General features: G+C 48.2%; 1 protein-coding gene across 1 annotated transcript in view; it reads right to left on the bottom strand.

Annotated features, from left to right (window-relative positions):
* The window catches only part of FAM135B (family with sequence similarity 135 member B), a 186134-nt gene that overhangs the window by 131698 nt on the left and 28570 nt on the right, over window positions 1-25866 (bottom strand). The window contains exon 2 of the mRNA XM_084848731.1: window positions 14598-14677. Coding sequence (XP_084704857.1) covers window positions 14598-14677 — 80 coding nt within the window. The remainder of the gene's footprint in view (window positions 1-14597; window positions 14678-25866) is intronic.

Here is a 25866-nt window from a genome sequence, read left to right as displayed (position 1 = left end):
GCTGTAAAGCTCTTAGATTAACCTAAATGCAGCTGTAAATGGCTGGATTTAGCTTAAACTAAGGGCTTTATGCCCGCAGATGGCATCCACTACACTGTGTGGATCATAACAAATTGTGGATCATAACAAATTGTGTTGATCATAACACATTGTGGCGAGTTCTTGGTGGTATGGGGATACCAAGTCAACTTGTATGCCTCCTGAGGAATCTGTATAATGGCCAAGTAGCAACGGTAAGAATAGACCACACGGAACAACAGACTGGTTTAAGTTTGGGAAAGGAGTGCAGCAGGGTTGTATGCTCTCACCCTACCTATTCAACCTGCAGTCATTCCCTCGCTTGAGGGAATGACTGCAGCCAGGAAATCAGAAGATATTTACTTCTTGGGAGGAGAGCAATGACAAATCTTGATAAAATAGTGAAGAGCAGAAACATCACACTGACAACAAAGGTCCGCATAGTTAAAGCAATGGTATTCCCCATAGTAACCTATGGCTGTGAGAGCTGGACCATAAGGAAGGCTGACCAAAGGAATATAGATGCTTTTGAACTGTGGTGTTTAGGGATGTTGGAGAATTCTGCCATGGACTCCAGTGGAATCTGTGGAATCTGTGGCGGAATGGCCTCGCCCCCCCGCCACCCCCCGCAATCCCCCCCAGAACGGACCTACCTGGTGGCAGATGCGGTGGTGGCGGCAGCTCCGGCGGCAGCTCTAGGCCGTCTTCCAGGCTGCTGCGGCTGCAAATGGCGGCTGTCATGGTGGCCGCCATTTGTGTCCCTGTCTTTTGCCGTGATAGGCTACATATTTATGTAGCCTATCATGGCCTAGTGTAGGGATGCAAATGGTGTCCCCTACACAGGATGCCATTTGCATCCGCAGCAGCCCGGCAGCGGATGGGCCCCCTGCTGTGGATGGGCCCTGCTGGTGGCTCCGCAGACTGGCCTCGGAGCAGAGCTGGCCGGGCAGGATTTTTTTTGGGGGAGGAACAGATCGCCTCCCCCCCGTTGAGGATTCTGAGGGGAGGACCGGATCGCCACCCCCCCATGGAACCCAGCAGAGCCAGGTATGTGGGGTTTCGTACACCCCTAGAGGTGTTGGAGGAAAATTCTGAGAGTGCCTTGGACTGCAAGAAGATCAAACCAGTCCATCCTCCAGGAAATAAAGCCAGACTTCTCACTTGAGGGAAGGATATTAAAGGCAAAACTGAAGTACTCTGGCCACATCATGAGAAGACAGGATACCCTGGAGAAGACACTGATGCTAGGGAAAGTGGAAGGCAAAAGGAAGAGGGGCCGACCAAGGGCAAGGTGGATGGATGATATTCTGGAGGTGATGGACTTGACCCTGGGGGAGCTGGGGGTGGCAACGGCTGACAGGAAGCTCTGGCGTGGGCTGGTCCATGAAGTCACAAAGAATCCCAAGTGACTGAATGAATAAACAATAACAACAAACACAACATTTGCGTCCTTGGTTTTTCCCGTGATAGGCTAGCCTAAATTACAGGCGTAAAGTGCCCTATTTATGGCCGCCATTTGCACAAAATGGGGATTTACGGAAAAGGCCAATCCACCATTTTTAAGCGAAATGGAGGCTTGTGAGTGTCCCCATCACTGCCCACCAACCCTCATTCTCTCCTTGCAAGGAAAGAAGAAGGGTTTGGTGGGAATCACTGGACTCCTGCCCCACTGTGTGCCAACCCCTCATTCTCTTCTTTCAAGGAGAGTGCAAGGGGTTGATGGGTGGCAGAAAACCATTAGCTTTCCTTACTCATCACACAACTAGTTGGGAAAGCTAAGGGATGCACAAACCAGAGTCCAGGGGAGGGGGGAGCTGACGATAGCTCGCTGAGCTCTAGCTCTACCCCCAAAATGGAATACTCTGACATCCCTAAAAAAGGCATACATTTCCAAAATGCATACTTGGAAATGCATAATTGCATAATTGCATAATTGTTGAATACATTTGGAAAATCTGATGCAGACACAAGTTGGAATGAGGTCTGAGCTCGAGTTCAGCTCATTCACACATCCAGATCCCTAATATAGTTACTTCTGCCCTTTTAAACTTTGACCTGTAAAAGCCTGTACATGATTAAGGTGAGTTTATTAAGCCCTCTAATCAGAATTTCATGACATTCACTAGTAAATAAAAATGTTTATCTTCTCCCTTGCACATTGGAACTAATGGTAGAAATTTGACAGCATTCAGAGTCTTGATTCTTCACTGCTTCACTGAGTAAAAATCAACACAGACTTGTTGGGACAGCATTAAAGGGCTTATCATTTTTGCAAAATCAAGAAAAGTGGTCTTCCTTCATTGATTTAAATATAACACAGCAGCTAGGACAATGTAAGCCAGCATTAGAATAAAACTGATTCAAAATCCATGGGGTTTCCTTTCACGGAATGGAAGCAATTCAGACAAAGTTCAGGTATCTTATACTAAATACTGCAACTATAATAGCCCTAACTGGGAAACTCACCCCTCTGACTTGGATTCCTGCATTGAGCAGGGGGTTGGACTCAATGGCCCTGTAGGCCCCTTCCAACCCTACTATTCTATGAGTCTATTAGTCTATGAGTCTATGATTCTATAATTCTATAATTCTATGATTCTGTGATTCTATGATTCATAGAATGAGGGGGAGAGAAGGACTAGCTTGCTGGCCCTGCCCCTCTGACACATCAACACCTCTTGAACCTGACACCTGCTGAGGACCCATACTCCAGCATGGACCTTCTGAACAGATCCTCTCGAAGTTGTTCCTCCTCTTCACTCCTCTTCACATGCCTCTCAGTCCAGCCCAGAGAAAGTTGGTGGTGAGAATGAGAAGCAGTAAATGTCACTGCCTCCTTGCTCGTTGAGTCTCTGCTTGTCAAGCTAGTGGTAATAATGATGAGAAAGGGGATGAGGAGCAATAGTGGCTGGTAGCAATAGTGCTGAGACTCACCGAGGGAGTGGGCCCATTGAAGGTGTCTTCACTACGGACACTCAAAAACCTGGAGCCGACACTGGGGATTTCAACTGACTGCTAACAGGTCTGTGATAAATATTGTATTCATTATGAGCAACACTCCCAAATGTAAGTCATAACATTTATGAGTAAGAGACAACTTCAAGTTCAGAACTAAGATCAAGGAAACCCTCATTCCACCCTGTTTCATAACTTAAACTTCAGCCTTATTAATCATCATCTTCCACCAAGCATCAGGAATCAGTTATGACACACTTCTCAAGGAGATTCTTATAATGTTTTAATGGCTTAAGCTATTCCTGCTTTGATGTCAGTCCTGTAAAGCAATTAGAGTCCTCATTAGATTGCATTATTCCCATGCAAGTCAGTTGCTAATCCTGTAACAACACCCCATGCTACAAATTCCTCTGAAGGTTTTAAAGCCTTTTGCATGGCTAAATAACAAATGTTCAGCTGTACTGATGCGCTCCAGACCAGCCTAGGCAAAGCATCTACCATAGGGATGGTGGAGAATTCTGCCACGGATTCTAGTGAGGCCGAATGCAATGGCAGTCAGCCCCCCGGAATCTGTAGTGGAACGGCCTCCTGCTCCCCCGCCCACCCCACAGAACCCCCCGGGATGGCACTTACCTGGGGCGGGTGCGGAGGATGTGGCGGCAGCTTAGGCGGCAGGTGCGGCGGTGGCGGTGCGGTGGTGGTGGCGGAAGGTGCAGTGGCGGGGGCAGCAGCAGGTGCGGCAGTGGCAGCAGGTGTGGCGGGGGCGGCAGTGGGGGCACTGGTGGTGGCGGTGGGGGCGGCGGCAGGGGCGGGGGTGGGGGCGGCACGGGTGGTGGCGGTGGGGGCGGCGGCAGGGGCGGCGGCAGGGGCAGCAACTTCGGCGGCAGGTGCGGCGGTGGCGGTGCGGTGGTGGTGGCGGAAGGTGCGGTGGCGGGGGCAGCAGCAGGTGCGGCAGTGGCAGCAGGTGCGGCGGGGGCGGCAGTGGGGGCACTGGTGGCGGCGGTGGGGGCGGCGGCAGGGGCGGGGGTGGGGGCGGCACGGGTGGCGGCGGTGAGGGCGGCGGCAGGGGCGGCGGCAGGGGCAGCAACTTCGGCGGCAGGTGCGGCGGTGGCGGTGCGGTGGTGGTGGCGGAAGGTGCGGTGGCGGGGGCAGCAGCAGGTGCGGCAGTGGCAGCAGATGCGGCGGGGGCGGCAGTGGGGGCACTGGTGGCGGCGGTGGGGGCGGCGGTGGGGGCGGCGGCAGGGGCGGGGGTGGGGGCGGCACGGGTGGCGGCGGTGGGGGCGGCGGCAGGGGCAGTGGCAGGGGCAGCAACTTCGGCGGCAGGTGCAGCGGTGGCGGTGCGGCAGTGGCAGCAGTGGGGCGGTGGCAGGGGCAGGGGCAGGGCGGCAGGTGCGGTGCGGCGGTGGCGGTGGCAGAAGGTGCGGCGGCGGGGGCGGAAGGTGCAGCGGCAGGGGCGGCGGCCAGGGCGGTGGAAGGTGTGGGGGCAGCAGGGGCGGCGGGGGCAGTGGCGGGGGTGGAGGGTGTTGTGGCAGGGTGGCAGGTGCGGCGGCGGTGCTGGGGTGATGGCAGCAGCAGAAGGTGCAGTGGCAGGGGCAGCAGGGGTGGCAGGGGCGGCAGGGGCAGCAGTGGAGGTGGCAGTGGAGGTGGCGGTGGCAGCAGTAGCAGCAGCGGTGGGGGCAGGGGCGGCAGCGGCTGATCTCCTGGCCGGCTGCAGCTGGGCGCAGCGTACGCAAATGGTGGCTATGGCAGCTGCCATTTGCATTCGCTATTTTTAGCCGTTCTAGCCTATGTAAATATTTACGTAGGCTAGAACAGCGAAAAATAGTGAACGCAAATGGCGGCCGCCGTAGCTGCTGCCATTTGCGTATGTTTTTGTTTTTTTTTTACTTTGCCGTGATAGGCTACATAAATATTTACGTAGCCTATCACGGTTAAGTACAGGGACGCAAACGGCAGTGGCTACAGCCGCTGCCATTTGCATCCCCGTTGCCCAGCGGCCGGATGTCCGTCTGCTGGAAGAGCCAGCCGGCGGTTCCGCAGAATCCTCGCGGAGCGGAGCCGGCCAGGCAGAATTCCGGGGGGAGGGATGGAGCACCTCCCCCTCCACTGAGGATTTCGTGGGGAGGGACGGAGTGCCTCCCTCTCCACTGCAAAGCAGATCCACGAAACGGTAAGTGACTTTTGTACATCCCTAATCTACCAGCTATGCTGAGGGATGACTGCGGGCTCTCCAGGACCTCATGGTGCCATTCCGCAGGGGATTCCATGGAATGGACTGAAGGGAATTCAATCCCATTTCAGTCCGGGGTGGAATTCTCTGACATCTCTAATAGGGATGGGGGAGAATTTCTCCCCGAAACTTCGGGGGGCCAAGTGCCAACGCATTCGGTCCTCCGAAGGTTGTTCGGGGGGAAATTCTCCACCACCCCCCGCCCCCCGCCCCCCCCGGGATGGGACTTACCTTTCACAAATGTCACTCCTGGCGGTGGGTCCCGGCGGCGGTTCGGCAGGTCTTCGTCAGGGGCAGGGGCGGCAGCTGGTCTTTCGACCGGCTGCCACCGCCGCCATTACAAGAAAAGTTAAAAAAAACAAAAACACCCCCATGATAGGCTACATAATGATTAACGTAGCCTATCACGGTTAGATTTGCAAAGTCAGCTGTGATAGGCTACGTTAATCGTCACGTAGCCTATCACGGGTGACTTTTTAAAAAAAAAATAAAGTGCGTACGCTAATGGCGGCCCCCATAGGGAGCCGCCATTCGCATTCCTTATTTAGTTGCTGTAGTCTACGTAAATGTTTACGTAGACTACGGTGAAAATAAGGGCAATGCAAATAGCCCAAACAAACAGCGTACGTAAATGGTGGTGGCTAAAGCGGCTGCCATTTGCATTCCCTATTTTTTGCCGTTTTATCTTACGGAAATATTTACGTAGGATATTACGGAGGAAAAAAAAGGGGAACGCAAATAGCATAGTGGGCGCTATTTGCGTTCCCCCTTTTTTTTTTGCCGTAATAGCCTATGTAAATATTTCTGTAGGATAAAATGGCGAAAAATAGGGAATGCAAATGGCGGCCACCGTAGTCACCACCATTTGCATACGCGTTGTTTGGGGGGTTTTGCTTGCCATGATAGGCTATGTAAATACTTACAGAGCCTATCATGGCCTCCGCAGGGACGCAAAAGGCTTCCCTGAATTAGCCGTGATAGGCTACGTAAGTATTTATGTAGCCTATCACAGCTATGATCAGAAAGCGAATGGCGGCCACAGGGCGGCCGCCATTCGCAAGTCAGCGCAGACAGCAGCAGGTAAGTGCTCCGTTCCACGCACCTTTCGTGGGTTGGGGGGGCGGGGGCTTCATTCCGTCACAGATTTCGGGGGGACGAATGCACTGGCATTCGGCCTCACCAAGATCCGTGGTGGAATTCTCTGCCATCCCTATCCCCAGCTAAGGCCTTCTTCCTCAAGAAATGCTTTGAATGTGGGATAGAGGTTTTTGAAATCTGTAAAAACAGTCAATATGATATGGGATACAAGGAGAAATCCAATTCTAGTTCAAATAAGATCCACTTAGAACAAGTGATGGTAGGACATTTAGTACTAAGCGACCCAACCAACAGTTCTATAAGATAAAATGATGTGGTGCCACATCATGGGGTGCCACAGCATTCCAATCTCTCCCCGATGCTATTTAACATCTATGTGAAGCCGCTGGGGGCTATCATCAGGACGTTTGGGATGCGGTGTCATCAATATGCAGATGACACGCAGCTCTACCTCTCGTTCAAATCTTCACCACGGTTGGCCGTAGAATCCCTGTCCAAATGTCTGGAGACGGTTTGGATGGGGAGGAATAATCTGAAGCTGAACCTTGACAAGACCGAGGTACTTTTGGTGGGAGACAAGAGGAGGCTGGAGGATGTTGACCTGGTGTTGAATGGGGTACGGCTACCCTTGAAATACCAGGTCCGCAGCCTGGGGGTCATTTTGGACTACCAGCTGTCCATGGAGGCTCAGGTGTCAGCTGTGAGCCGGATAGTGCTGTATCAACTCCATCTGATACGGCGGCTGTGCCCCTTCCTTCCCGACCATCTGCTCCCATCGGTAGCACATGCCCTGGTCTCCTCTCGTTTAGACTACTGTAATGCGCTCTACGTGGGGTTACCCTTGAAGACGGTTCGGAAGCTGCTGCTGGTGCAGAATGCGGCAGCTTGCCTGATTAAAGGCAGCCGCCGGCAAGATCATATCACTCCAGTGCTGAAGGAGCTGCACTGGTTACCAGTTGTTTTCCGGGCCAAATTCAAGGTGTTCGTTTTGACCTTTAAAACCCTATATGGTTCCGGCCCAGCCTATCTCAAGGAGCACCTCCAGTAACACCAGACAGGCCGCTCAACAAGATCAGCCTTGGATGGCCTTCTCTCTGTCCCATCAGCCAGGACAGCTAGGCTGGTGAGGATGAGGGAGAGGGCCTTCTCTGTGGTGGCCCCCAATCTGTGGAACTCCCTCCTAGGGAACTCTGCCATGCTCCCTCTTTAATGAGCTTCTGCCACGCATTAAAAACGTGGTTGTTCAGGCAGGCATTTGGGGTGGGTTAGGGTAATTTTAGCAATACAATGTTTTTAATGTAGAATTTTATTGTTTAAAACTGTTTTTTATTGTTGTACGTTGCCCAGAGTGGCTGGGTAACCAACCAGATGGGTGATTAATTAATTAATTAAATAAATAAATAAATAAATAAATAAATAAATAAATAAATAAATAATGTGTTTCTTGGTATACTACTTGTACCTACTAGGGATGTTTGAAAGTCACTTACCTTTTCGACGGGTGATTCGCGGTGGGGGGGAGGCGCTCCACACCTCCCCCCAAAATCCTAATCCAGCCCGCTCCACTCCACGGAGGTTCCGCAGAGCCGCCAGCTGGGGCCGCCTGCAGCTGGACATCCAGCCACTGGGCAGCCCACTACGCTATTTGCATTCCCCTTTTTTTCGCCATAATAGCTTACGTAAATATTTACATAGGCTAAAACAGCGAAAAAAGGGAACGCAAATGGCGGCCACCGTAGCTGCCGCCGTTTGCATACTCTTTTTTTTTTTTAGCTTGCCGTGATAGGCTACGTAAATACTTACGTAGCCTATCATGGCCTCCACAGGGATGCAAATGGCATCCCTGCATTAGCCGTGATAGGCTACGTAATTATTTACGTAGCCTATCACAGCTATGATGAGGAAGCAAATGGCGGCCGCAGCGCGGCCGCCATTCGCAAGTCAGCACAGATGGCAGCAGGTAAGTGCTCCGTTTCATGCGCCTTTCATTGGGGGGGGGCGGGGGCTTCATTCCACCACCGATTTCGGGGGGCCGAATGCACTGGCATTCAGCCTCACCAAGATCCGGGGCAGAATTCTCTGACATCCCTGGGTACCTACAGGTAAATTGGATGATATGCTGCAATCCAGGGATACACACTCTACATTCCCTCGATGTAATGGGAAAGTCTATATATAAACCAACTGAGGGTGTGAGGGAGAAAGATGCCCTTGAATCCTTCTCCCTTGCCTGCCAGTTTTGTGTGTAGAGGTGGTTTTAATTAATAAATTATTTGAACCATTTAAACATTAATTTCAGTTAACTGTAATTCAAATATTTCACCTCCTTGCTCCAATTAGCAGTGGTACAGCCCAATAAAAGTTGCATTGTAACAATCCCGATCATGTGCTTAACCTCTGAATGAACTGCTGGACATGGGGGACAGCATTGCTGTGAAAAGATGCAACACTAACTATGCCCACTAACTGCAAACTGTATTAAACTAGGGGCTTGATGCAGTTCCCCTCATAACGGAAAGTATTGCGCATGACATTTCAAAGCATTGGAACAACCACTGTTGTAGGTTTTTTGTCACATTTTGTCACTGAAACCCAGCGTTGTGTAGTGGTTAGAGTGTTGGACTGGGACTCAGGAGAACTGGGTTGTACTCCCCACTCAGGCATGAAGCTCACTGGGTGACTTTGGAGCAGTCACCAACTCTCAGCCTAACCTACCTCACAGGGTGGTTGTGAAGAATAAATGGACAGGAGGAGGACTATGCAAGCTGCCTTGGGTTCCTTGCAAGAGGAAAAATGTTGGGATATAGTAGTAATAATAGTAGTAGTAGTAGTAATACATTCTGTCACAGAGCTAGGAAATCAGAAAAAAAGAATAGGGGGGAAAAAGGTAAGTATCACTTGCAAAAGAGGCCTCGCTGTTTGGGCTGTCAACCACTGGCATCATTACTGCTCTACCTCACTGAAGGGAAATAAGGATAGATATGAACTGAAGGCTAGGGAACGCCTGTCTAGACCTTAAGATCATCCTTAGTGGCCCTCCTCCATGAGCCCCTGCCAAAGGAAGTGAGGCGGGTGCCTACTAGGAGGAGGGCCTTTTCTGCTGTGGCACCTCAGCTGTGGAATAAGCTCCCTAGTGAGGTTCGTCTGGCACCTACATTGTATTCCTTCTGGAGCCAGGTGAAGACCTTTTCTATTTTCTCAGGCATTTTAGCATTTTAGCTTTCTAGACTTTTAGCTTTGCTGTTTTAAATCTGTATTTTAAATCTCTGCATTCTTGCTAGGTTTTATTCTGGTTTTATTCTGGTTGCATTGTTATATTGTAGTTTTAATTTTTTTATATTATATATTGTTTTACTGGGTGCTTTTTGGTTTTAATTTTTGTGAACCGCCCAGAGAACTTTGGATATTGGGCAGTATAGAAATGAAATAAACAAACAAACAAATGGGGAACGAGAGAGCATTGAAAGGAAGTAATAAGTGCATGAAGAACACTGATAAAAAAAACTAGTGATGTACGAAAGTCACTTACCTGGTCCCGCAGCTTGCTTCACGGTGGGGGGGAGGCGCTTCGGTTCTCCCCCCGAAGTTCAGGCCGGGGGGGGAGGCACCCCTCTTTGCCCAGCTGAAATTCAGGCCAGGGAGAAGCGCCCCGTCTCCCCCCCCATGAAATAAAAAGTGAATAAAAAAAAAACACCTGTGATAGGCTACGTAACAATTAACGTAGCCTATCACAGCTAGATTTCCAAAGTCAGCCGTGATAGGCTACGTTAATCGTTATGTAGCCTATCACGGGTGACTTTGAAAAAAAAAAAAGCACGTACGCAAATGGCGGTGCCCATGGGCACTGCCATTTGCATTCCTTATTTGGGCTCAGGTAGTCTACGTAAAGATTTACGTAGACTACGGCGAAAATAAGGGGAACGCTATTTGCGCTTTTTTTTTTTCCAAAGTCACTCGCAATAGGCTACGTAACGATTTACTTAGCCTATCACGGCTGACTTTGGAAATCTAGCTGTGATAGGCTACGTTAATCATTACGTAGCCTATCACGGGTGTGGGTTTTTTTTCATTCACCTTGTAATGGTGGTGGTGGCCACCGCCCCCGCCAAAACGCCGCCATAACGCCGCCGGGACCCACTGCCGAGAGGGACATTCGAGGGAGGTAAGTCCCATTCCGGGGGGGGGGGGTTGCAGAGAATTTCACCAACAATTTTTGGGGGCTGAATGCATTGGCATTCAGCCTCCCCAAGATTCATGGAGAAATTCATGGCCATCCCTAAAAAAAACACAAAGAGGGAGTCATTGCAAGGAGAGGGTGGTGAGATCAAAGTAATGGAAGAGACGGATACAAAGCTTTCTGAAACGACTGGAGAGGAAAGATAAGGCAGCAAATGAGAGTGGACTAGAGCAGGAACAAACATTTCAACTCATACCAGCTTCAGGGTCTTGTTGGGAGTTCTCCTGAAAGGCACCCTCGTGGTTAAAACAGATGTGATGTAGGAGATCGATAAATATTTATTTATTTTAAAGCAGGTGCAGGGAGCTGCAATTTTGATGAAAGCAATTATACTGAAGGAAGGGATGTTCTACTACGGATGTACAAAAGTCACTTACCTTTTGACAAAATGTGATTCGAGGTGGGGGGGAGGCGCCCCGTCCCTCCCCCCGAAATTCTGGCTGGGAGGGAAGTGCCCCATCCCTCCCCCCTGAAATTCGGCCGGGGGGGAGGCGCCCCATCCCTCCCTCCCAAAATTCTGGCCCGTCCCTCCCGCCGCGAATCCTGGTCGGCCGGGTCTGCAAATGGCGGTGGCCGTAGCCACCGCCGTTTGCGTCCCTGCAGTCAGCCATGATAGGCTACGTAAATGTTTATGTAGCCTATCCACAGCTGAGTAAAACAAAAAACCACACGTACACAAATGGCGGTGCCCATAGGCGCTGCCATTTGCGTTCCTTATTTTGTCACGTCTAGTCTACGTAAACATTTACGTAGACTACGGCAAAAATAAGGGGACCGCAAATAGCGTAGCATCTACATTTACGTAGCCTATCACGGTATTTTTTAAAAAAATCTAGCCATGATAGGCTACGTAAATCTTTACATAGCCTATCACGTTTTTTTGTGTCTTGTGTTTTGTTTTACTGGAAATGGCGGCAGTGGCAGCTGGTCGGAAGCATTAAAAGATGACTGTACAATGAAAGAGAGGATCCTAACGCACCCTCCTCAGCCACCTCATAAGTAAAGTAAGCACAAGAACCCTGAACCCAACCCAGAGAATTTCTCTGAACTTTTCTTCTCCTTTGAATTTCTTTTTGAAAGCAATTCCTTTTCTATGCAATTGAATGAGAGTGGTCAAAAACAATGTGGCAGACATTTTCGGCTAATATATAATACTGTGAAATTGCTGAACTATATGGCAAACATCACCAAAACTCAACCTCTTCAATAGAAGATACTAATACTGTAACGTGTGTTTGCACAATAGACCTGGTTGGCACTGGATTCAGGACAAACAAAAGGAGGCATCTCTTCATGCCATTTCAATATTAGCAAACATAATGTATTGACACAGGAGGCTGTGATAAATAGGAGCACAGATGGCTTAAAAATGACTGCATATGAATGGCTATTTTGCCATGTGAACATGTCCAGGCCCAACACATACATTCATATCTAGCAGTTATGTCTTCTTCTTTTCATTTTTATTCTAGAGTTGGTACAGGGGTCCAATCCAGATCTTAAAAGCCCTCTACCCATCCATCCCCATGCCAGGGTCCTGATCTAGATGCTGCTTCCTGAACTTACTCTAGAGTAAAAATGAAAACAAACAAACAAACAAACAAACAACAACAACAACACAGAGACATAGTTGCTAGATACGAATTTAAAGTAATCTCTGTTTTGGGCCTTGGAGGCAGAATGGCTTTGTGGACCAGATACCTGGGGCAAACAAGAAAAGAAGATCATCTCCATTATGTCCTGTTCTCCAGATTCCAGGAGTGGAGACAGGTGAGAAATGTGTTGGGTTCCCATGTGAGGCTACCCAATTTTCACCTCCCAGAACCCAACACAATTTGCATTCAGCCATCAGCCTTCCAACCAATAAAATCGTTGTTGTTTTCTGCTAAGCAGGAGTAATTCTGAAATCAGTCATCATCCTTATTTCCAGATTCCAGCTAGGACATAAACAGGATTCATCAGACCCCAATATCAGATGGGGAGAGAAATCCTATGGCCCCCTAGACGTAGGGGGGAGGGGCATAGGATCTTTTGGATTCCTGGATCCAAGGCCAGTGACAGTGCTCTGACCAACAGACCCAGGAGTCCAAGCTCCCCCTTCCCCCTCACAGCCAGTGTGGCGAAAACTGCACTGGCTGCCTCTATGAACTCGGAGAGGAGGGAAAGGGGGCATGCCAGTGATCAGGGAGGGGACTGGGGAAGCAGGGATATGAGCAGTCCCTGGCCCTCCCCAGCTTCCATCCCTCCCCATCCCCTGTGCCTCAGCTAGACAGGTGAGAACAGCTGTCTAGCTAAATTGCAGAGCATGAGGCTCAGCATGCCCCCGGCTCTGCTGTGGATACTCGGAAGCCTCCGCATGTGGAGGCCTACAGGTATCAAAGGCGGATCCAATAGGATTGTATCCTTACTGTAAACAGCTGCAATTTAGGTCAAAGTCAGTGCTTTACAGCTGCAAATGGCACACAATACACAATTTACGGCTGTATTTTTTTCCCCATGATAGGCTAATGGCAGCCACCATTTGGCAACAAAGATGATCAGGGGACTGGAAACAAAGCCCTATGAGGAGAGACTGAAAGAACTGGGCATGTTTGGCCTTGAGAAGAGAAGACAAAGGGGAGATAGGATAGCACTCTTCAAGTCCTTCAAAGGTTGTCACAGAGAGAAAGGCCAGGATCTTTTCTCGATTATCCCAGAGTGCAGGACACGGAATAATGGGCTCAAGTGACAGGAAGCCAAATTCCGGCTGAACATCAGGAAAAAGTCCTGGCTGCTAGAGCAATACGCCAATGGAACCCATTCCCTAGGGAGGGGGTGGGCTCTCCCACATTGGAGGCATTCAAGATGAAGCTGGACAGCCATCTGTCAGGGATGCTCTGACTTGGATCCCTGCATTGAGCAGGAGGTTGGACTTGATGGTGTTGTAGGCCCCTTCCAACTCTACTATTCTATGATTCTATGATTAGCATATCACAATGTATAGGAAGCCTGACAGCTGCTCTGCAGGAACTCCTCCAAGCCTGGAGGTAAGTGTGGCCACCCCGTCGCGGACTCCAGAGGTTGGATTCTTTGGAATCTGGCCTCATTTGAGTCCACAGCGGAATTGTCCAGCATCCCTATTTGTATCCCGCCCTATATCATTAAGATATCAGGGTGGCATACAGATAAAATCAATGTAAACACTATAAAACAGTAAATAATTTAAACAGCCAAAAACAAGCTAATATCAACTGAATCCTAAAACAATAAAACAGTTAAAACAGTGTGCTACTTTGGGGAATGCATTTAGCCCTCAAAGGCTTTGGCAAAAAGCCACGTTTTTACTTGGCACTGTAATGAAACCACTGTACATGCCAATCAGGCCCCCATGGGGAGGGCATTCCACAACTGGGGTGCCAGAGCAGAGAAGGTCCTCTCCCATGTTCCACCTTAGGACTGCATCCTTATTTATTTTAATTTTTTATATGCCACCTTTCAGGTAATACCCTCCGATGTCACCTCATATCAGAACAATAACATAGGGATAATTTAAAAATCCATTAAGACACAATGTAAAAGTAAAAACATTTAAACATTATGACAGTTAAACCCTTTAAAAAGCCAAAAAAAGTAGGGACCATGTATATCTTCCTAGCGAGGGAGATTTATACAAATATGAGGCCACCACAAAAAAGATCCTGTCCCTCGTGCCCACCATTCTAATAGATCTCAGTGGTGAGTCCATGAGCAAGGCCTCAGATACATATCTCAAGACCTCAGACAAGTTCATATGTGTGCAGGTGGTCCTTCAAATAACCTCACCCTGAATTATTTAGGACTTTAAGGTCATTATCAGGACTTAAATGGGGCCCAGAAATGAATAGTTCACCACTGCAGCTGGTACACTTGTGTAGACTCCCCACACTTTGAGGCACACACAGCACTATTCCTGAATTGTGGATTAATTCAGATGTCTGCATTACACTGCACACTTTCACCCTTGCCCTCTTGAGACTCTGGATCTCTCCTTCAAACCAAGTTAAGCTCACCTCATTTCTCTCTCCATTTTTTTTTTCTCACCTGTTTGTTCCACGATGGTTGTCAACAATCGATGTGGGATCCTGGATGGGACTTTCAGACTTGCATGCACCAAGTAATACCTAGAGAAATAAGGTTTGGGGGGGGGAAGAACATTAGCAACTGCAGTTCTCCTTAGTGAGGGTAAATGAAAAGTCCACACATTCTGTGTGAGAGTTGTCTTCAGCAACTCAAACTGAAGTTTCATAATGAATTTGGAGGTCCTGCTAAGGCAAAATAGCTGAAGAGTTTTGAAGGAAGCCAAGGCTTGGATCCAAAGGTGCCCTTCTGCCAGTGGAACAGAAACAGCTGGCAGAAGTGATTTCCTCCCCCCCATCCCCTCCTAAAAATTTGCCCCAGAGGTTTTTCGCAGTGGGGAAGTTGTCAACTGAGAAATTGAATACTCAAATTGAGAATTTCAGCCCTGTGGAGTAGTTCAAAGCAAAACCAGAAACAACTTTCCTTATGATGGGAGTGTGAACTTCAGGGTCAGAGAGCAAAAGTCAAATTAATACATACTTTTTCTCCATCCCAAAAGACAGCAGAAATCAACACACAAACTCTCTCTCTCTCTCTCTCTCTCTCTCTCTCTCTCTCTCTCTCTCTGTTGATGTCTGGAAATAGGAGTCCAAAAGGGAGGACATTTCTTACACTCCTAGTTTTGAGAAGACCAGTGAAATTTCTCAACATGTGGCAGTGACTGGGGAAAGAATTTCATTAAGATTAACAATATTTCTTCTGAGGAGTTCCACACATTGATAAATTATCTTCTTGATATACTGCTTTTTAAGCATCAAAGAACAATAGGAAAGAGAACATTTATTGAAAAGAAGAAATACTTCCTTCTCACACATTTCATCCAGAAATTTAAAAGTCAAAGAGGATGACATAAATTATCCACTCCAATGATTTCCAGTCTCTCTCATTCCAAGAGGTCAGATACCCCTTTATGTGGTAGATGGGCACCCACTGAAAAGCAGCATCAGTTAGGATATCACTGGGTAACCCATCCACCAGCCCAATAGAGGTCTTCAGTACATGTGAGGGCTGAATTTAATGACATTGATCAGGGTGAACAGATACAAAGGAGTCCTGTGCCTTTGAGAACTGTATATTTGCATTTATACCATGGCTGTTTTGTTCTCTTTGGGTTGGTTGCTTAGTTTTGTTTTTGCTTGTTAATAGCTTTTAAATGTCATTGTTAACTGCCCAGAGAATGTCAGTTATTGGGCGGTACACAAACACCATTAATACAAAATAAAGTAAACAAGGAAGAATTTTGGAAGGTGTGCCCCCCCCCATGACAAACTGTGCTTGATAATATTTCCTTTCTGTCACATTTTAAAGAATTTGCATCTGGCAACCTGCTTATAATAAAGAAGATAAATAATGCAGTTCCCTATAGAACCAGGGCATTGCATCACTGCAGGGGGCGAAACCTAGAAGAAAGCAAGAGTGAATGAGGTGGATGTTGCAAGACATGGCTGTGCAACTTAGAGCTTTAGCTGACTCCTGCCGGTGATCCAGCCACAAGTAGGGATGGGCGGATTACTTATCCCCTGCCAGTCCGGGCATCTGCTGGGGGGAGAGGCGATCCATCCTTCCCCCCGGAATCCTCCCCCAACCGGCTCTGCTCCATGGCAAGTCCGCAGAGCCACCAGGCAGGCCCGTCTGCAGCCGGATGTCCGTCTGCTGCTGGACTGCAGCTGCAAATGGCGTCCAGCATAGCAGCTGCCATTTGTGTCCCTGCGTTAGCCGTGATAGGCTATGTAAATATTTATGTAGCCTATCACGGCAAAAGGCAGGGATGCAAATGGCATAGCCGATGCTATCTGCATCCCTGCTGTTTGCCGTGATAGGCTATGTAAATACTTAAGTAGCCTATCACGGCTAAAGTAGGGAGGCAAATGGCAGCCACAGACCGGAGCAGCCATTCACAGCCACAGACCACGGCAGTGGATGGACTGGACTGGCCAACACCAGGTAGGGTCCGTCCCAGGAAAATTTTGCCGGGTGGCGGGGGGGAGTGCTTCGTTCCACCACGGACTCCAGCGGGCCAGATTCTAAAGAATCCAGCCTCACTGGAGTCCGTGGAAGATTTCTTCACCATCCCTACTCACAAGCTACCATTCTGCTAGAAAATCAGAGCTCAGCTTTCCAACACTAGTATCTGTGATTGTTTAGACATTGTCACCTGTGGCTTGGTTCATTAATAGGAATTATTTAGAGTTCTAGGTTCTGCAGGTGACATTCTCACTAAGGATGTATGGATTTTGTAAAATCCACATCATCTGCATTTCACAGATCATCAGGTGCCTTTCATTCTATCACCCACTCATTGATGGAATCAGAGTTTCCAATTTCCTGAATTTGCACAAATTGCGAAAATGTGCAAATCTCATCAAATGTGCATTTTAGTGCTTTAGCTTGCTGTGGAAATGCACATTTTCAGCCAGTAGTAGTTTTTTTTTACATATTTTTAAGACTACATTTTTGTAAAATTCTGGAAAGTACAAAAAAGAATGGTTCACAATTCTGTGGAATCCATGCGACTTGGGAAACCTAGGGATGTATGAAACCAACTTACCTTTTTGAGGAATCTTTCATGGTGGGGGGGATGGGGGGGGAGGCAATCCGGTCCTCCCTGCCAGAATCCTCGATGGCCGGCTCCACTCCGTGGCCAGGCCACAGAGCAGCCAGCCAGGGCCATCCGCAGCCAGATTTCTGGCCACGGGCGGGCTGCTGGGGATGCAAATGGGAGCCGCCATAGCAGCTGCCATTTGCATCCAGCCAGACAGCCGTGATAGGCTATGTAAGAATGTATGTAGCCTATCATGGCTAACCCCCCCCAAAAAAACCCAGCATACGCAAATGGTGGCGGCTACGGCGGCCGCCATTTGCGTTCCTTATTTTTCGCTGATTTATCTTACGTAAATATTTATGTAAGATAAAATGGTGAAAAAAAGGGGAACTCAAATAGAGTAGGGGCACTATTTATGTTCCTTCATTTTTTGCCATTCTAGCCTACGTAAATATTTATGTAGGCTAAAACGGCAAATAAAAAAGGAACGCAAATAGTGCCCACTATGCTATTTGCGTTCCCCTTTCTTTTTTTTTCACTGTAATAGTCTACGTAAATATTTACGTAGACTAAAACGGCAAAAAATAAGGAACGCAAATGGCAGCCCTGTACGCCTTTTTTTTTTTTTACCCAGACATGATAGGCTACGTAAGTCTTTACGTAGCCTATCATATCTGGGTAAAAAAAAAAAAAAAAGACCAGACTGCAAATGGCGGCCGTGGCAGCCAGTCGAAAGACCAGCTGCCGCCGCAGCTGCCACTGAAGCCGCCGCCATCCGGAACATCCGCCCCAGGTAAGTCTCATCCCAGGGGGGATCTGCAGGGTGGCGGGGGTGACAGGCCATTCCACCATGGATTTTGGGGGGCTGAATGCCAGTGCATTTGGCCTCACTGAAATCCGTGGCGGAATTCTCTACCAACCCTAGGGAAACCTGGTTCTCTGTGGAATCTATGGGCTGGAGTCATCAAAATCCAAACTCATTTGATTCCATTGTGGATTTCTCTGACATCCCTAATTCTAAGTAATTACAATACAATACTTTATTGCTTAAAGCCATAGGCCACCACAATGTACATTAAAGAGAGAGAGAGAGAGAGAGAGAAACAGTACAGTCACATATTTGTATATACATAAATTCATACATCCAACAGAATCATCCCTAGTAGGCTGTTTGGGCTTTGGCACATATTTTCCTTGCTGCCAAGGCAAATTTTGCTACCTGGGCAGTGGTGAAAGCATCAGTGCCAGAAAGAAGGACACATATCTGTTCTAAATGTGTTCTATTTAGGAGGCTCTGGGAAATAATGGCAAGAAATTTATGCCTAGGATGGCCATAGAGAGGGCATCTCAGTAAGTAATGAGAGACATCCTCAACCTCCCCAGACCCACAGATACAGAGTCTGTGATGGACTGGGATATTGTCAAATCTTTCCTCCAAGAAGGCAGAGGGCATGCATTGTAGACACAATGCTGTAAATGATTTCCATAAGTGAGGCACAGTCAGAGTTTTAAAGTAACTCTCCAGACCAAATGATGTCTTACATAATGGGTACCAGCAAGAATAAAGGCATTTGTGAGATTGCAACCAAATCCATCCACTTAGAATAAAGGTTTTTTTTCTTTAAGCCTCTGTTTTATTCTATCAGAAGGGAAAGAAGGAAAGGACTTAGTATCAATTCCATAAGCTTGCAACACAGGTTTGGTCAGGTTTAACCAAGACTTTTGGGATGGGGTCTGAAGTTGCTCTTGAAAGCATTTTTTTGGAAGGTGGGAATTGCTCATATGGGTCAACTTGAGCCAATACAAAGCTAGAGCAGTGTGAATAGATGTTTTAACTGAAATCAATCCTGCCCTTAGAAGGGCCCCAGGTGTACTCCAGGGGACAGTTAAGAGAGATCTCATAGAAGAGTTCTGAACCACCTCAAAAATAGAGGTATTTGTGTATCCCCCTACCTCAGCCCCATACGTCAGTTGTGAAACTACCGTCTTCTGAAATATCTCAACTGCAGGGGCAACCAAACTTCCTCCTTGTGATCGAGAGAACTGAAGGAGAGATTGAGTAGACTGGGATGATTTCAGCTTAATTACATCTAGATGTTGTCTCCACAAAAGTCAGGTGTTGAAATTAAGGCCCAAATATCTAAAGTTGTTCATTTGTTCAATGGATTCATTGTCCAACTTCCACATATGTGTTTTCCTTTTCTTCCTAAATACTACAATTTTAGTCTTGGCATAGTTAATAGACAAATGCTGTCTTGTGCAAAATGTACTCAACTTTCTCAAGAGCCTTCGCATACCAATTAATGTAGTGGAAATCAATGCGATATCATCTGCATATAGGAGGACTGAGAGTTTAACATCCTGAATAGAAGCTGGGAAGCATTCCAAATCACTCAGTTCTTGTACAATGCTCTTAATATAAAAATTAAAAAGAAAAGGGGCCAATAAACATTCCTGACGCACTCCTTTATCAGTTGGAATGCTTTCTGATAACAATCCATTCGCTCCCAGCCTAACTCTAAGAGTAGTGTCAGAGTGAAGCATTTGGATTAAAAGAAACAGCCTTCTATCAGATGTTTGGGGCAGATAGCTTTTGCCAGAAACGATCTATGTCTACAAGGTCAAAGGCTGAACTAAAATCCACAAAAGTAACAACTCTTTTCTATCATGCTGAGAATATTTCTGTATTAGGTGATGGAGAACAAAACACTGGTCTATTGTAGATTTCCCTTTTGCAAACCCAGCCTGTTCTTCAGCTAAAATCAAGTTTTCAGCTGCCCATGACTCTAATTTGTGTAAAAGATGTTTAGTATATAATTTTGAAACAACATTAAGTAGACTGGTTGGTCTAAAATCATTTGGATCTGCTTTAAAGCCTCTCTTGTGACCAGGAACAACAATGCTCTCTTCCCAGCCCTGGGGGATTTTTCCTTGCTGGTTTATATAAGTAAACATTTTAGCAAGAATTGGGCTCCACCAAGTAGAATTAGATCTAAACAATTCACCAGGAAGCATATCCTCTCCAGGGGCCTTTTTAGGAGGCAGGGAGGCAATCAAATCACCCACTTCATCCCAAGTTACTGGTTCTAAGTAATTCTGGCTAACAATTTTCTTCTGAGTTACAGGGTTGCTAGCCAACCAGACCTCCATTTCCAGTCCCAGTTATAATGATCAGACCCTGCTGTGAAGCATCTCTGCCCCTGCCCCTGACATTTGTGCACTTAGTGTATATGAGGAATGACTCAACAGGGCTATCAATAGGCTACAGTACAGAGTTAACCATACTTAAGCCCATTAATTTGAATGGATCAAAGCCTGCATAGTTCCATGCTGAATTATGACTATAGATTTCATTTTGTTGCCAACTTTCTTTCCTGGCAGAGCTCCTCATGTAGGGAGACATTCAGTGGATGAAACTTTGCCAAGCATGGGAATGGAGTAATGAGAAACATTTAATCTGATAAATTCTCTTTGTTAGGCAGCTGTTAAGGCCATAGGAGCCCTGTCAGGATAAAAGGGTCAACCTTTATATAAACAACTTCAGAAAATTGAGCATACGTGTGTGTGTGTGTGTGTGTGTGTGTGTGTATACACACACACACATACCTATACACAAACACACATATATGTCATTATAATTTACAAATTAGAAAATGATTCATGTTGGAGATATAGGAGTTGCATGTGGATCTAACATATTTGGCTTTTTGTTTTTTGTTTCTTGAAAATGTGACCCCATCCCACCCCCAAGGATTGTTTTATATAATATTGAACACATCATTGGCTATAAGATTCCAGAAGATCCAATAACTATGTTGAATTATCTATATAGAGTGGGTAATATAAATCATGGTTCATGACCTTTTCAGACCCAAGGGTCGCATCAGGTGTCTGCTGGGGTGGTGGGGGGCCACACATGTGTGTGAGGGAGTGCCCATGAGCAAGCACATGCATGCACACACCAAGGACACACATTCACAAACACACATAAACACCACTCACACTCTCCCCATCAGTAGCAGCATCTTTTCCATGCCACAGCATCAAGGTGAAAGCATCAGCCAGAGAAAACATCAGCCAGAGGGATGGTACAGACAATGGGACACGCCTCCCACAATGAGGAAGGACCCCCTCAGAGCCAGGCATTTGGGCTGGCTCTCTGGCCCACTCTGAGAGGATGCTCAGAGGCAACCAGAGGGCAGGTGAAGGCAGAGGCAATGGCGAGGGATAAGGATGGGGATGGCACGGGGATGCGGGGATGCGTGTGTGCCCTCCAACCTCAGGTGGTGTGAGAGCTTGTTCCGGTGCTTGAAGGTAGTCTATAAAATATTCACTGAATGAAGAGCAAGGACAGTTCAGGTTTCTGTTATATCTGTAGCTCCCAGTATTAAATAGTCTGGCATTTGAAACTGAAAAAGCAAAACCAGCGTTTTGTCTTGACACAGAAGAATTTATCATCCGGCAGGATGCCATAAGAAACACAGTTGTGATCACAGTGTGTCCTCACCCTGACAGATTGCTACTCTGCACTGTGACAGCAAGCTGTGCCACTTGCCAGTGACAGATTACTCCAGTGCATACTGACTTGCTATTCCCCAAATGTCTAGGAGAGTAGGAGCTCTGGGAGCAGCCAAGTGTGTGTGTGTGTGTATGGGGGGGGGGGTAATCTGGGGCTAAGTATACATACTTAGTGAACTATCTCTCTATTGGCCTTTCCAGATGAAACACTAAACTATAGTTCAGCATTTCGTGAGCAAATTTCAGGCTTGCACACTCTGCTTTCCCATTCCACCTCCGGTGCAGTTGGGAGGAGGACACCGGAAGCTTTTGCTTCTGCTTTTAAACAAATTAGAGTTGTGTTCCATCCATAATCCAGGGAGCTTTAGTTAGTTTGAACTATGGGTACTTCAAACCAGCCAGGATGAATCTGTGGTTTATGATTTTGGCTTGTTCACTGATTGTTTAAACTAACCAGAGTTCTCCAAGATTGAGTGTAATGAGGAACTCTGGCTAATTTAACAGGAGAAGCAGATCTTTCCAACCTCTTCCTCATGGCCACACCAGAGGAGAAGGGAGAAAATCTGCAACCTCCTGTATACAAAAGCCCCCCCCCCCTTTTGAGCTGGTGGGCACATTTGTAATTTTGAGGGAATACTGTGGGGTCTCACACAAAATGGGGGCTTGCCCATTCACAAAATGGCTGCCATGGTGGTCCATCTTCAAATACCCATTTCCCTAAAGGCAAAATGGTCAGGCTTGAAGAGACGTAACTTACCCAAGAATCTAAGTACAAGGCAGAGGGTGGGTTCTGAGCACTAAAATGCAAAACAACAATGACAAATAACACTCTTTCAGAGCCACAGTTTTCTGTTCCACACTCATTTCACAGAAGGCAAACTGCTGAGGCTCAGAGACAAGTAAGTTGTCCAAGGAACTGAGTACAAGGCAGCGTGGGATCAGAGACCCAAGTGCCAAGTCACATATTTCCTCAACAAAGCCCAACAGGCAACAACAAAAACCCATTTCACAGAGGGCAAACTGGTGACATTCAGAGAAACATGCATACACACAGGCAAAACGAGGACACACACACTCCACACATACCCAAAGCACATCACACATACACACACAATCCAGGTAAAACATACATCACACCTTAAACACGCAAACAAAACCATCCAACACATACAGGGAAAACACCTCCCCTGCTCTCCCCCACTATATAGTCCCCCAGAATGCTTCCTAGCACCCTATAGCTTCTCTCTCTCCCTCTCTCTCTCTCTCTCTCTCTCTTTGGGTAGCTGCATGTACTTCAAAAGGAAGCATTGGTTGCAACCAGTCACTATTTTTATTTTCTCAGAATGGATCTAGGGCCTTGCAGCATTACAGCCACACAGTTGTTGTTGCTGTTGATGATGATGATAAGAAAATGTAGAAACACAAGTTTTATTTAAAAAAAATCAAGAGGGGCAGGTGCCAAGGGTGGGGAGGGAGTTGTGTCTGGCCAAACTCTGTTTTGACCAAGAAGAAATGCCCTAACCCCGGCGCCAGCTCATCTGGCTGGGGGTGGGGGATATTGCGGGCGGGTGGGGAGAGATGATGTGGGTGCTTGTCAGTTGCACTCGCAGTGGCACCACCAAGCAGGGAGGGGCAGGCAGAGTTGCCCCCTCCCAACCAAAGCTCTCTCGGTCACACAGCTCCCTCCCACCCTCCCTTAAGCAGTGTGGGTTTATCACTGGTTGCCCTTTTGGGAGCCATGTAGGAATTTTTGGCTCACAGTTCAATTGGCCTTCTACTGTGAGTCTTTTTGCCTACTTCACACTGTTATTGGGGTAGGGTGCGTCCCGTAAGCGAATTGGTCCTATCTCTCATAGGTCACATTTCAGTTTGCGGCTAGGACGGGCAAAAGCAGAAAGATATTAGGGATGGTGTGCATGCGGAAGCACCTTATGGTGAGAGGTGACGCCTGAGGCCCCCCAAATGGGTTGTGCAGCTCAGCGGGGGGATAAGGGTTGCCTGGGAGACCAACCCTCCTCGCTCACCCAGGTGTTGTGCGGCACCGGGAGGGGGTGACAGGGGAAGGTCTAGTGATAGGCTACGTGACGATTTATGTAGCCTATCACGGCTGACTTTGGAAATCTAGGCGTGATAGGCTACGTAAATCATTACATAGCCTATCACGGGTGTTTTTTTTTTTTTTACTTTCCTTTTTTTTTTTGCAATGGCAGCGGCAGCCAGTCGGGAGACCGGCTGCCGCCCCCGCCCCCGCCGAAACGCCGCCGAAACGCCGCTGGAACCCGCCGCCGAGAGGGACATTCGCCGAAGGTAAGTCTCATCCCGGGGGGGGCGGGGGGCTGGTGGAGAGTTTCCCCAACACTTTCGGGGGGCTGAATGCATCGGCACTGGGCCTCCCGAAGATTCGTGGAGAAATTCTCCGCCAACCCTAGCTAGGGATGGGGGAGAATTTCTCCCCGAAACTTCGGGGGGCTGAGTGCCAACGTGTTCGGCCCCCCGAAGTAGTTTCAGGGAGAAATTCTCCGCCCCCCTGCCCCCCACCCCCCCGGGATGGAACTTACCTTTCCCGAATGTCCCTCCCGGTGGCGGGTCCCGGCGGCGGTTCGGCAGGTCTTTGACAGGGGCAGAGGCGGCAGCCAGTCTTTCGACCGGCTGCCGCCGCCGCCATTCCAATAAAAGTAAAAAAAAAAAAAGCCTCCGTGATAGGCTACGTGACGATTAACGTAGCCTATCATGGCTGACTTTGCAGATCTTGCTGTGACAGGCTATGTTAATCATCACGTAGCCTATCAAGGGGGCATTTTTTAAAAAAACTTTTTATTTCGCAGCCGGGCGAGGTGAGGCGCCTCCTCCCCAGCCTGAATTTCAGCCGGGCGAGGCAGGAAGCCTCCCCCCCGGCCTGAATTTCGGCCGGGCGAGGCAGGAAGCCTCCCCCCCAGCCTGAACTTCGGGGGGAGCAGCGAAGTGCCTCCCCCCCACTGCAAAGCAAGCTGCGAGACCAGGTAAGTGGCTTTCGTGCACTCCTAATCACGGCTGACTTTTGGGAGGAAAAAAGCGCGTACGCAAATGGCGGTGCCCATGGGGCGCCGCCATTTGCGTTCCTTATTTTGGCACGTCTAGTCTAGGTAAAGATTTACGTAGACTACGGCAAAAATAAAGGAACGCTATTTGCATTGCCCTTATTTTCCCCATAGTCTACGTAAATCTTTACGTAGACTAGAAGTGCCAAAATAAGGAACACAAATGGCGGTCCCCATGGGAGCCGCCATTTGCGTACGTGCTTTTTTTTGTTTTTTTTCAAAGTCACCCATGATAGGCTACGTGACGATTAACATAGCCTATCATGGCTGACTTTGGAAATCTAGCCGTGATAGGCTGCGTAAATCGTTACGTAGTCTATCACGGGTGTGTGTGTTCTTTACTTTTTTTTCGTGGCCGGGTAGACGGGGCGCTTCTACCCGGCCTGAATTTCGGTGGCGAGGGATGGGGCACCTCCCCCCCAGCCTGAATTTCGGCCGGGCGAGGCAGAGCGCCTTCCCCCCCTCGCCTGAACTTCGGGGGGAGAAGCGAAGCACCTCCCCCCCACCGCGAAGCAAGCTGCGGGACGAGGTAAGTCCCTTTCGTCCATCCCTAAGGTCTACCTCCTCTACCTCCCCAGCTGCCGCCGCCTCCATTGCTATCAAAGAAAAAAAAAACGCCCCCTGATAGGCTACGTGACGATTCACATAGCCTATCACGGCTAGATTTGCAAAGTCAGCCATGATAGGCTACATGAATCGTCACGTAGCCTATCACGGGTGACCTAAAAAAAAAAAAAAAAGAGTATACGGATAATGGCGGCCCCCATAGGGAGCCGCCATTTAGAGGTGGACGAAATTCACTTACCTGTTGTCGAAGGCCGTTCGCGGTGGGGGGGAGCGCTTTGCTGCTCCCCCCGTGAATTTCAGGCCGGGGGGGGAGGCTTCCCGCCTCACCCGGCTGAAATTCAGGCCGGGGAGGAGGCGCCTCACCTCGCCCGACCGTGAATGCGAAAGTTAAAACAAAAAACAAAAACTTCCCCTGATAGGCTACGTGACGATTCACGTAGCCTATCACGGCTAGATCTGCAAAGTCAGCCATGATAGGCTACATCAATCGACACGTAGCCTATCACGGGTGACTTTAAAAAAAAAAAAG

This window comes from Heloderma suspectum, chromosome 4 (genome assembly GCF_057233095.1).
Source record: "Heloderma suspectum isolate Gila_16-S chromosome 4, 16-S_ref, whole genome shotgun sequence".
In the NCBI taxonomy this organism is placed as follows: Eukaryota; Metazoa; Chordata; class Lepidosauria; order Squamata; family Helodermatidae; genus Heloderma; species Heloderma suspectum.
The sequence above is the reverse complement of the archived record's forward strand: the minus strand, read 5'-3'. Positions and strand labels throughout refer to the sequence as shown.